The sequence below is a fragment of the Hippopotamus amphibius genome, chromosome 1, assembly GCF_030028045.1.
Source record: "Hippopotamus amphibius kiboko isolate mHipAmp2 chromosome 1, mHipAmp2.hap2, whole genome shotgun sequence".
In the NCBI taxonomy this organism is placed as follows: Eukaryota; Metazoa; Chordata; class Mammalia; order Artiodactyla; family Hippopotamidae; genus Hippopotamus; species Hippopotamus amphibius.
The window spans coordinates 223,221,658-223,235,047 of NC_080186.1; the positions used below are offsets into that span (position 1 = coordinate 223,221,658).

The following is a 13,390-nucleotide window of genomic DNA, read 5'->3' on the forward strand; positions in this document are numbered from 1 at the left end:
AACTGCCTGTTACACAAGTCTTCGGTAAGCACTTCTCTGATGACTCCCAGCAAAGTCAACAAATGTAATTCACCAGTTTTTTAAAGCCCTTGAAAAAAAAAATCCACCAAGGGATAAGAGAGGTGGAGCTGTAACAATTCACCTATGCCTACTTACCCTTTGCCAGCTGAAACAAAACAAAAAAGAAAAAGATAACTGCTGCTGCTGCAAAAAAAAATCTGTGTTAGGAAAGAGAAACAGGCCAAACTAAACAGTTCTTCCCCCTCAACATTTTCAGTCACAACATTTAAATGGACTTCAAATAGAAATTCCAGCTACTAAAATATTAAAAAGCCAGTGGTTTTTACACTTGCTCTTTACCTCTATTTTGAAGCCCAATCCCATCCTTTTCTTAAAAACAAATATCTTTTTCCTGGATGATGAATTAGGATGCTGGCAAGCAGTACCAGGAAAGAAATGCAACTTCGAAAACAAAAATAGAAATTTGACACATTCGGAAAACTGCTACAAGGGCAGCACAAGGGGTCTGCTGGGGTGCTGGTAAATGCTCCGTGTTTTACATCTCCGTGCTGTCACCTGGGTATAGTCAGTGTGTGAAAGCTCATTGACAGCTGCAATTTTTGGATATGTGCTACTCTTTTTTTTTTTAATTTATGTTATTTATTGGCTGTATTGGGTCTTCATTGCTGTACATGGGCTTTCTGTAGTTGTGGAGAGTGGGGGCTACTCTTCGTTGTGGTGCACAGGCTTCTTATCGCAGTGGCTTCTCTTGTTGCGGAGCACAGGCTCTAAGCGCGTGGGCTTCAGTAGTTGCGGCACATGGGCTCAGTAGTTGCGGCACATGGGCTCATAGTTGTGGCACATGGGCTCAGTAGTTGTGGCTCACGGGCTCTAGAGCACAGGCTCCATAGTTGTGGCGCACAGGCTTAGTTGCTCCGCGGCTTGTGGAATCTTCCTGGACCAGGGCTTGAACCCATGTCCCCTGTGATGGCAGGTGGCTTCTTAACCACTGCGCCACCAGGGAAGCCCTGGATATGTATTATTCTTACAGGAAAAAAAAAAAAAAATCAGCCACTAAGTTCTTTCGGATAATATCAAACTTAAAATATCTGTACTTTTCTGTATATATGTGATACCTCAATAAAAAGACTTTTTTTTTTTTTTTTTAAAGATTAGGGAGTGATTCTTCAAAAGGCAGCAGGCTATACTCACCTTCAAGCCTAAGCACTAAATCCCATAATGCCTGACCACAAAATAGCCAGATCATTCGGTATGAACTACTGGAACTGAATTCCAAAGGCATGTGTTAGCCCTGCAATTTTGAGTGCTTCAATACTGTGTTTATGTCACACATTATAGACAGAATCATGGAAAATAAATAAGTAGAATCCACTTTCTATAGAATTACTTGTATGTGTCTGAGTAGAGGGAAGTTAGGCTAAAAACATTGGGGTGCCCTTTGCCCATTTTTCAACTGAACTATTAGGGCTCTAGAATTCTGTAAGCTGACAAAGAAATAAATCCTTGTAAACTGGGATAGACACACACAGGAACGGTAAGGAATGAATGCTTTTCAGATAGTTTTGCAGCATTACATAGGTCCACAGTACTGTGGTGTCAAGTGGCCAGAGAGCAGGATATATGTCAAAGGAGGTCTCTGGCACTGGAGGCAGAAAGAACATCACTGTGGGTACTGTGATTGCCTTCCTTTGGAACCCTGAGAAATGCCATTCAGTACAGGGTGTCCCCCGGGAAAGGGTGGAGCCCCTCCTAGATCGTGGTGCAAAGGGCATGGTGTGGTGACTAAGCTCAGGGACTAACTGGGCCTCACCCCGTGTACTAGCTCTGGTCCTCCTGCAAGCGATTTATACCTTCTCTGTGCTGTCTGCCAAAAGCAGGGAGCCATGCACAGGTGTGCCAGGTAGACAGATCACACTGAAAGTGTAGCCCCAAAATGCAGCCTCAGACTCAGCCTGAACCTGAAGGGAACTGATTATCTGGAATATGGGAAAACATTACCCTTTGAGTGTGACACATTGTCACAGCTTTGTCCTGTAAGCTGACAAGTGCAGCCCATAGGCATTGCGATTGAACATCAAAGAGGTGCCCAATGAGTTAGAGAATGATCAGGAGAGGTGAAAATTCATTTACCTGTGAATTGCAAGGCCTTCCTGGTGATCCACACACCACATAGCTGCTTATGTATTTATTTATGTCTAAGGCCTGCAGCTCAATATGTTTTATCTTTTGATAACGTGAGGTTGCCTTAAATTCACTGAGAGACTTTCTGCTTTCCTCCACAAGGGCTCTGTGCCTTGCACCATTCGTAACAGAAGCAACTAACTGTGGTAAAAATCGATGAAAAAGTAGAGGGTTTTTCCTACGCCTTAGAAATACCCAAAGCCTGTCGCAATTCTTAGAGTCTTTGACATTTCTATTGTTTTCGCTTTTAAAGGCTTATGTTTTCCATGATGTCGCTTTCCAGCAGCCTTAACTTCACGCTCAGTAAAAGTTACAGAAGTTTTGACATTTCAGGGTTGCCCACCATCTTCTTGTCCTTAGCATGCGTGCTGGTCACACAGGATTGTCCCGTTTGTGGAAATTCATCAGGCTGTACGCTTGTGAATCTAGGTTGTATTTCAATAAAAAGTTTTATACACACATGCATACACACGCAAGCATAAGTAATTAAAAAAAAAAATTGGCAGCCTCCACAAAAAGGAAGTTGTTGCAATTGCCAGGCGTGGTCCTGGGCACCATGGGTGGGGAGGGCCTGGTCCTCCCTCATCACTTCAATTACGTCCATCGCAGGCAGCCAGGCAGGATGCTTACGTACAGGGATCCCAAGAGCCAGACTGACTGGGTCTGAATCCCAGCTCCCATTTTACTAGCTGTGCTACCCCATGCAAGCTGCAGCGGTCTCACCTGCCAGAAGGCCATCCACAGTACCGCCCTCCTGAGGATGCCGTGAGAAGTACAGTTGTTAGTCCTGTGTGTACAGCACCTAGAAGCAGGCAGACACAAGTGCTGCTCCATGACTTGTAGAAGCACTGCTTCCACTTCTGGAGACTTCTTTAAGTCTCCCTTATACCATATGTCTTGGCCTCTCTTTCTACTTGCGCATGGGGAGAGCCACGTGTACAGGAGAGCATAGGGTTAAGCATCCTCCTCACACAGAGACGATGATTCCCACTCATCAGTTTATTTACTTGCATATCTAACTTCCCACACCCCTTCCCTGCCTTCAGCCCACCTTTCTACTGTGCCTGATGACTATTCAGCTACGTGTATGAGTTCTTGGAAAACCCAAGTTGTATGATGTGTATGTATTTTTAATGGGCCTTACAAGCATGGCAATAAAGAACTGAATTTGTTTAAGCTTGTTTTCACAGAGTAATATGTTTTAGACTCCATCCACATTGCTGCTTGTCCCTTCAAGGCGGCTGCTTCTAACCGCTAGATGTTACGTGACGCACCCTATTTTCCCAATCACACTCTCAACTGTCGACATCCACAACATTCCTGAACTTTCTGGTGTAACAACAAGAAGCATCTGTGTCCTCCGACAGTGGCCAGTTCTTTCGGATTGAGATTGCTGGGTTGTAAGGCCGACTGTGTCTGGTTTAAGAACTGTCATTTTACTCCCCAAAATAGCCCGATCCCTCTACAGAATGGCTTTACCAAACCATTTCATTATAACAATATTCTTAATGAGGCAGATGGTGTTATTCCCCCATTGTATGGATGAGGAAACAAGAGACTTTCCCCCAGCCACACAACTGGTACACAGCACTTGAGAACAGTTTGTGTGATTGCAAAGCCTGCCTGCATCCCACCAGGGACAGCCATACAGGAGCATCCCTTCCATGTCAAGTTATTCCCTCCACGCTGGTCTGGCCTGTCACGTTACCCAGTGCATTCTCATAATGTTCATGCCCACACTCGGCTTTAAAAAGCTCTTTCCATCTTTCAGGGCCCAGATGAAAACCCATCAGTTCCAGGAAGCCTTTTCTGACTGTGGCTCCAGATGCCCTTGGTTCAAAGTCAATGCAGCTCTGATACAGTTTACCAAACAATTGATTATTGTCTCTGCACTGTTTCTTTGCCAATTATCCTACATTCTTAAAGGTAAGAACCAAGTCCTATCAGTTATATTCCTCCACGCTTACCACACAGCTAAGTACATGCCAGACATTCAAAAATAAGGATAACTGTACAGACTTTCAATATTGCAGACATTCTACCTCAAGGATCATCTGGTCCTAATCCCTTATCTTACAAGACAGAAAAATAAGTCCTTGAAAAGTTATATAATGATTACCTGATAACCATAAGAGTAATCATAATTGAGAGGATAGCTACAATTTTTCTGGCACTCATTAAGTGCCTACCTATGCGGTAAAAAACTTTTCATCCATTCTCTCACTTACTCCTCAAAATAATCTCATGAGGCAGATATTATTTTGTTCTCAGATGCAGCAACTGAGGCTTTCTCAGGGTGATAAAGTAACTGCACCAAAGTCACAGCTATTAAGTTTCAGGTATGAGGTTCACACCCACTTTAGCTGGGACTAAAGGCACAGCCATCGACAGCTGCTGTACAAACAAACAAACAAAAACTATAAGCTGCCTCAAAAATTTTTATCAGCAATGTACCACCCTTAAAAGCCTTTGTTAAAAAAAAGTTTACATAGTACAACATTTTATGTGACTAAAATAGTCCCAGAATAATTAAGGCAACCAATCTTCCCAGTCCCTTCCCCATCTTTGTGCATCCTTAAATATAGTAACACGTATTGCATCCTCCAAAAAAGAAGAAATTATTCTTTAACACTTGAAATTCCTGGGACTAGGAAGGTGTTAATTACCATCCAGAAACTCAATGCATAATAAGGCTCAAAAATGTGGATATTTTAAAGCCTATCCCCTTAGTGCTTGAAAAATCAATCTATTTTCTTTTGCTATTATAGAGAGAAACACAGTTCCATGATTTCCATGGCTTTTATTCTACATCATCTTTACAACTATGAACTCTGGTCAATGCAGCCTCTTGCCCCCTCTGAACAGTGAGTTTCTAAGGTCTCAGAGACATTTACTCTCAGAGAGATAAAAATGAAAAAAGGATCAATCCTAAAAGGTTTATAGTAGTGAGAAAAAAAAGACCATCTGCTCTGAGATAGCTCTGGGCAGATTTTCTCAGCAGGAGAGCCCAGGTTTTATAAACCTTATTCTCATTAGAAAAAGGGAGAGAAATCGCTGAGAGTTAGTATAAAGGGTTTTTCAAGCCCTATGGCATATTGAAACAATGTATCTTAGAATTACATGCAGGGTTTTGGTTAGCTGGAATAGCTGTCCATTTGGGGAGTTTGTTTTTTTAAGAGGATAGAATATTACAACCCTTTCTGGTTTTGAAATTTATTAGATGCTTTGCCCACCACTACTTACTGTCACATGCTCAAAATTTCAATACAATCTCTATGAACCTATTTATTCTGGATCAGCAAAGCTTCCAATGAAAAATGACAGCTCATCTAGAATAAATCTTCATCATCCTTTTGTGCTGAAACGCCAGGAGATTTGAAAACTAATCCTCTGTACACTCTCCTGTTCTTTACTGTCCACCTCCTGTCTCTCCAGATCGTGTCCCTGATGCTCCCATATCAAACTGATTTTTATTTAACAGAAGCCTCTACCAGCTTCACAAATAACTGCTCTGTGGTCTTTGAACTATTATTCCTATTGCCCATTTTCTTCATTCTCTGTTCATTTAGTGTGTTACCGCGTTCATACAGGGGGACAGACAGGTGAGCCTACTCTCCAAACGAAAGACACTGTAGACATTCCCAGTAGACAGGTGTAGCTAATCAGAGGTACACTACTTATGTTTGATTTCTCCCTAATTCTTATTCAAATAAAACAGATCTAAAAGCCTGTTTTCCTATACTCAAAGCACTTTCGAAGGCTTTCAAAGACTAAGATGAAAAAATTCAAGCTAAAAAAAAAAAAAAAAGCCAACTCCTTGAGCAGAAAGTGAGCCCCTTGGTTCTGATCCATATTTTCCCCCATAGCTTTAAAGTAATTCTGTTTTAAAAATTAACATCAGTTAAAGACACTGTTAGAAGACTGCCCGGTAATAATACTTTGCAAGTCCTGGGGAAGGATGCTGTTTGTAGAGGGATTTTAGGATTGAGAAATGCCATTTGAAAATCTTAGACTAAATGGTAAAGTATCTAGTTATAAGTAGCCTTGACGGAAAAGAAATCTAATTCCATAACTGGATTAAGAGAACATTTAATAAACTCTCATTTAATAGAAGAGAAAACCTTGAGCAATGGGACTCAGGGTTACGTGGCTGCCCACGGCCATGGAGCTGGTTTATAACAAAGCCCAATGTACAACCCAGTCCAGGATATTCTTCCCACCACTGTGTATTGCTAATGGGAAACTAAGTATCTCTATTTGATCACACTTCTCCCCAGATTACAATGCCCACTCAACAAAACCAGTGTTCTCAAAAGATGTGGCATCTGGTTTACTGTAAGTTGTTACGGACCCCCAGAACATGGGTCCCTGTAATTTGCCAGGGTTCTTTACTACGACTCAGGTTACTGAGTTGAAGATAATACAGTGCAGACTCTAAGCACCAATGTGCTTATAACAAAAGGTCACTGGCTACACTGATGCATATTCCCATTTGCTATTTATGGTCCAAGTAACCTATCCACACAGCAAATGTGGTTTCCCCCATCAGTTCCTAATGTTAGAAAAAGATTTTAGGTCTTTCTCAAATTTCTAGTACTGCAGTATTTGGGGGAGGAAAGGATTTGACCTTTAAAGCCTATCTGTGAACACTGGCTGAATCTATTCACACAGCACATTAAAGTACCAGACATCTTTTTTATAGCAGTTTAATGAGTTCCTCTTAGAGTGTGTCTAGAAAAAGAAGCCATGATTCTCACTCAAGACAAAACGGAACAACAAAAAGACTCACTAGAAAAAAACACAGCTAATTTACAGTGTAACATACAACACTTTGCATGGGGAGGCACAATATTTCTGAAAATGCCAAGACAGAATGAAATGAATGCAGGAAAAAAGAAAGAGGAGGAACAAAAGCACATGCTGAGTTGAGTCCTTAAAACACCACTGACCAAGAGGTACATGCTGGGTGTAACAGTGGATGTGCTGAACCAAAGGATGTTTTAGTGCCTCATTAATGAAAACTCTTAGGTGGGGTCTGAGAAGGACCTGGTGTGCTCTGAGCTGTGCTCTACCTTAGCAAAATTCACCTCTTACATGATGAATCCATTCAACTTATTCAGAGCCAGTTTATTTTTTCCCTCACATACTAAAAGAACTTTCATGACTTCCTCACAATGATCCTGACCCAAAGTGAGTGGTCTGGAGCTTGGGGCTGGGGGGGGGGGGGGGGGGGACGGAGGGGGACACCCTTGGTACTTAATAAATGTAACAAAAGGCGATGACATTTGGAGTCCCCTTTGAAATACTTCCACACAGGCAATGTAATATTATGTATTGGTTAAAAGGATAACCTATCCACAGTCAGTAGCCCTGATCAGGACTGACTCCCCCAGGGTGGTCAAGTAGCATTACATCACAGGTATCTATATCTCAGGCACACCAGAGATTTTGCTATTTGGCATACTGAAATGGGTTTTCATTGCTGAAATCCAAACCAGTGTCCTCCCAGTCAGTATAATGGACGTTAGTGACAGGTTTCCATTGCTGAAACTAGTGGTATTTAAGGTAAGTAAATTGGAAAAGTCAATTTAGAGATATCTTCTACTTTTATATGAACAGAGAATAAGAATCTATGAAGGTCTGTAACTTGGACCCTTAGGACTGGCACCCGAGGCCCAACTGTTCAATCTGTCCAGCGCTGGGGCAGAGGAGCCTCACTGCATGATATCCACCATAAAAATGAGAGAATCCTGCTTCTGGAACGTTGTCAGCTCATCAACCTTAAGTGGAACCTTCCAAAGAGATCTGGCTGGAGAACTTAGAAGGCCTGAGAGCAGGGATTTCAGTGAGTTTATAGGACAGGCTGCAGGAATGCTTTGTGCTTGTTTGCCAGGAAATATCTGTTTAATAAAAGTCTGTGTGCAGCAGAACTGCCCTGCGACTGCCTTGAGCTGTGTGGGAATAGCAAATCCTTTCTCAAAACCTCAGCCACTTTTCTGTAGCCCGTAAGAGTTGGGCGTGACCAAACTGACTTAAAACTATTCTCAACAAATATATCACAGGTAGAACTATCATCCTGGAGCCCACCCACACCAGCTTGGTAAATTTTCAGGAATTTTATAAGCCAGTTGTTAAATACAGCCATTATTATTGATTAAAAATACCTAAACTTCCAAGGAAATACATTGCATTGAAAACAAAAGTAAGAGATACTCAAAACTGGTTCACTTCCTAATTATTTGGCTATATTTTAACTAGAATCTATGTCAGTTGTATCTGTATATAATAGCGCTCCACTGGGCATCTCTTCCCAGCTCTGAGGTCACTTTTGTCGCACTGCTGCTTGAAATTGGCTGTGGCAAGAATATTTACACCACAGACACCAGTGGGTGCTACTTATCAGGGTTTTGTTTGTTTCCAGGTCTGGTGGTTCAACACCAGAACTCCCTTGGTGTGAATGGTCTTCAATTAATAGGGAAGACTTTGTCCCCTCTAAGGCCTTCAGATACACCAGCATAAACAAACCCCCACAAGCACAGGGACCACACGGCCATGCACCATGCGACAGGACACACTCACTTTTGAAGCAGCTGGGTCCACTAGTCTCTGGCGATGTCGGGCTGAGTTGAAATGGCTCTTCGGAGGCTGCCCTTCCTGACAGGGAATGGAAGATGGGGATGAACGAGGTGGGAGAGAAGGTGGGGCGTGGGATGATGGGGGAAAATGGTCAGAAAAGGGAGAGGGACAGTGTTTAACAGCACTGTTCTTGTCTGTTTCAGCTAAAATCCAACAATAAAAACACACGACACGACCTTCCCCCACAAAAGCACATGTCATGTGCAAATCATTTTATTAAAAACAGCCTTGTATATGCTTGTGTGTGATAAAGACATGAACACAGCCCAGTATCACATTTTCCATCAAATGTGCATTTTCCTGTTACCTGATATTGTCTCTAATTATATTTCAAGAATACTAAGGAAAACTGGAGCACCACCTCCCTGAACGTGAAGTCAATCTTCCTTGAATTGCAGAAGGCAGTAAGGGGCATTCTTAGACTTGCCACCCATTTGGATATCACCAAAAAGACATGGAAACCACAGTCCTCCCCCAGGCCACGAAAACTCTCTTGCCTTAGAAGCCTCTCTCTTCATCATCCTGGCAGAATTCCTGGTGTCTGGCAGCCACCGAAAACTCTGCCCCTGAATGCAATTAAATTTTATTGGCTCGAACAGAGAGTGAGCATTGTTTATAACCTAACCTGTGAAGAAGGGTGGTCTTTTTCTTAGACCAACCCTTGAATATATATTCGACAAATGGATCACATAGAAAGGCTTAACACCCCCAATCTCTCATTCCACGTCAAATACACAGACCCCAAAAACCCCCAAGCAACTATATTTTAAAGGAAAAGTTTGGAATAGGGGCCCCCATGAATGGTATGGAGTTTCACTTCTCCATCTTTCAAAGTTGGGCAACAGTAAACAAGAATCTAAGAAGCAAGCACAATCCACTGTGAACATCAACTTCAGGGATACAGAGATGAAAGCAACAGAAGGATGGTCTCAGAAAGCCCCTGGGCCTAAAGCCCCTGGTCCAAGTGAGCATCTACATAGGGAGTGAAATATCTGTCAGATGCAAGTTAGTATTTGCTCACAGAGGAGAGTGAAAAGACCTTCTACTCAGGTAAAAATGCAATGTCTATATTACAATACTTGAGAATTCTTTTTTTTTTTTCTGAGAATAACAGCTCTATTACTTTTAAGACATGGATCAATCACACCAACTTAAACTGCCAACAATCACTGCTTCGGTATCCAAAGTGTAACGCTTACCTTTCAAAAAGGAAATGTCATAAGTAGCAGATTGCAAGTCAGACTTATGTTTTTCCTACTAACTACCCTGCCAACACGCATTCTTTCCCTACCCTCTTCCGAAAAAAATGCAAGGCAATACTTTTAAATCTTAGTTGACCTAGAAAATGTACCAAAGCCTTGACAGCAGAAATTGTTCTCATTAATTCACTGAATATTTGGCAAAACAAAACAAACAAAATTGAGCATGGCTCCGCATTCAATAGAATCAATAAGTTTTACATAAGAAATAGCTTTTTTTTTTTTAAATCACAGATAATTTATTTAGCTTGATTTGAAGTCTCCTTTAATTTGAATGGTTTATCAGAAAGGTTTTAATGCTTTTTCTCCTAAAAAAAGTTATCAGATGTAAATAAATAATTATCCTCATTAATATATCTGGAGAACTATCTGCCTTTATCAGCCTCCCTATGGAATGATTACAACCGATTTAAGAGTTTCAGTGCATGGTGCCAGGCTCCCACTTATCAGGAAAAAAATTAATCTTGGTGTTAAATACACAATTACAGTCAATGTGCAAATTAACTAAATCCTGAGCCTGTGGTTTATTGCTCTTCTTCTGACTTCAAGGTGAAAAATGTTATTTTTTTTAATTAGCTAATTGCACCATGAACTCAGCAGGGGGCAGATGTTGATATTAAACTGAGAATCTCACTCTTAAACTCCCAGTTTGTGAAAGGCTGGCTTAAAGAGAGCAAGCGTATCATTCAAGGGGAATGGAGGGGCCAGGTGGGTTTTTAAAACCTGGTCTCCATTTTGTCTCATTTACTATCGAGTACAATGACTCTGTAACAATGGTCTGCTTGTGATGAACAAATAGGCCTATGAGATAATCAATATCTTTACACAGATTCCCATAATACCTCTTAATAGAAACCAAAGAAGAGCCTGGAGGATTAATGTCATTTTAATGAATTGCATATGGAATAGAAATAAAGGAATTCTGAACACTCACAGTAACTTTTCGTCCATATGACTCATGTCTTAGACTAATCTTAATTTTCAAAAATAGTCACACTGTATTCTTTCGTTGACAAAAAAAGTTGGTGATGGTCACTGGCTCATGTATTCTAGAGTTACTGAGGCTTTGTAGAGAGGTGGACATAGCTATATCCTAGATAGGAACCCTTGAGAATAATTTAATTCATTAGAAGCTGGACATGCTGCCTTCTTCACTGCAGGGAGACCTTAATTTAAAAGCTTTCCTTCCTTATTACAGGCCAGATTCCCTCATACATCCAGGGAAGGTACAAACAACACATATCTGAGCATTAGCCAGCTCACTGAGTTCAATTATGAAATATTTTACATTCTTTAGAAAGGGAACAAGCCTCTCAAAAATGGTATGGCATGAGACCAACATCCTTATATAACAATTTGGACATATATCTTTCCATGCCCAAGAAAAACATTAAATTCTATCACTCAGGCCAACATTAAAGACAAAATTTGTGCCTTCATTGTCTTTTCCCAAATTCTTAGTCCCAAGAATCCATTTCTCGTCCTAAATGACAGCCTTCAGTCTCTGGTATCTGTCATTCCAGACTGAGACATCAGTCTCCTGGTACCATTTACCTCCTGGCTAATGCCATCAACATCAGCAAAATAACAGATTGGACCTGAGCGGGCCCCACAGGGCTCTCAACTGAATGGCTTATTTACATATGTAAATAGGGACTCTTTACTGCCAGGGGCGGGGGGCGGAAGGAGGAGGGTTAGATTCCTCACCATTAGCTTTATGGAAACAGAATCACATTATATTGCTCAGGTCAACTTAGCAAAATCATTTTGCTGTGATCACCACCACTAATAAAAGTGGCAGCCCTCAGTTATGTAAATAAACTATTGAAAGATGACAAAAGAAGTGTTGACATGTGCATAATCTGGAAACTTAATGAGACATATTTCATCTCCATGCTAAATGCTTTCATCAAGCCTTCTCCTGTTAAGTCATTTCAGAAATTATAAACATCCCTTAATACCCCAGATCATACTTTTTAAAGAAATTATTGTTCCCTAAACATTACAGATCTGATAGCGTAGTGCTTTTGCCTAATTTGCATCACATAAACATATTTACAAGAATGCTCTGTGGAAAACAGTATATCAGGTGTGAAATTATGGGTGCCCAATGAATTTGGTGGCTGACATCAGATTATTTAAACACCTAACTCTTTAAAGCAGCTATAAATTACTCTGTCTCAAAAGCAGAGCCACAAGAAAAATTTTAAACTAAGTGTATCTATAATTTTGCCATTAGTTACACTATTTTTTAAGAAATATATCATTAGACATTTCCATTTCTTTAATGAAAGAAAAAAACAGAAAAATCACATAATTGTTTCAAGGGCTCCTAGAGGATTTATTAAAAATCCATTCAAAGGAGTTTTCATTCTGAAAATAATCACATGCATTCTGAGAAAAGAATAAGCATTTTTACCCAACTCTGAGACACCCTTCTGTCCGAATAAATATATTTCATCCCCAATGGAAGCTCTTACTCAGTACTATACTTAAGTACTACAACAAAGCTGTTGCAAACAGGCCCTGATAAAAGTGCCCCTGCACATCAATAAAGCAATCTAGGACCACACAAAGTCAAAAACTCCATGAAAATAAATCGATCGGAAGAATTCACAAGCTGGGAAGATCTAGCAATTACCAGGTATATCAAAATAGGGATCAGAAACCCAAATGAACACGGAAGTAATGTGCTAGAACACATTTTCAATGATGATATCATAGGCTTCTAAAACCCACGGAACTAATCCCACAGTAATTTATGAAAACTTCATAATTCATAACCTTGTAAAGATGAAAGTACATCATTTTTTCTTGTTTCCTTTCAAACCCAGGTTTTTCAACTTGGTTCACAAGAAGAGCCACCAAAACAGGATAGGGGAAGGGATACTCCCACCTGTGAAAGCCAACCCAGTGACTTTCTAACTTCTCACCGTGATGCTCATTGAGAAGTGCATTTTGCATCATGAAACTATGCCTCCCAATACTACCAGCAGTGCACTCTATTTTCTGATCTGGTTTAGTTCCTCTTTAAACAAATGCTGGTCTCCACTGCTAAATTGATAATTTGACCTGCAGTTAAAAAACAGACCAAGGAAGTGTTCTTCAAGTGTCCTGAGGGGACTTCCCTGGTGGTCCAGTGGTTAAGACTCTGTGCTTCCACTGCAGGGGGTGTGGGTTCTACTACGATCCCACCAGCCAAGCAGCACAGCCAAACCAAACAAACAAACAAACAAAAACCAAAAAACACTCTCATGAGATACGAATCACCTAGTAACTCCTTCCAAATGCTT

At 40.8% G+C, this 13,390-nt stretch overlaps 1 protein-coding gene across 9 annotated transcripts in view; it reads right to left on the reverse strand.

Moving 5' to 3' along the window:
* MAST4 (microtubule associated serine/threonine kinase family member 4) overlaps nucleotides 1–13,390 on the reverse strand; it is a 554,707-nt gene that overhangs the window by 286,095 nt on the left and 255,222 nt on the right. For 2 of the 9 annotated variants that reach the window (XM_057742087.1, XM_057742070.1), the window contains exon 1: nucleotides 8,782–8,804. The exons of 6 other annotated variants lie outside the window; for them this stretch is intronic. Coding sequence is in view for 1 of the 3 variants with exons in the window: in XM_057742123.1 (XP_057598106.1) it covers nucleotides 8,782–8,856 (75 nt within the window). In the remaining 2 variants the exon portion in view is untranslated. Of the gene's footprint in view, nucleotides 1–8,781; nucleotides 8,857–13,390 lie in introns of those variants that run through there. One more of the 9 variants, XM_057742123.1, reaches the window with a different exon arrangement.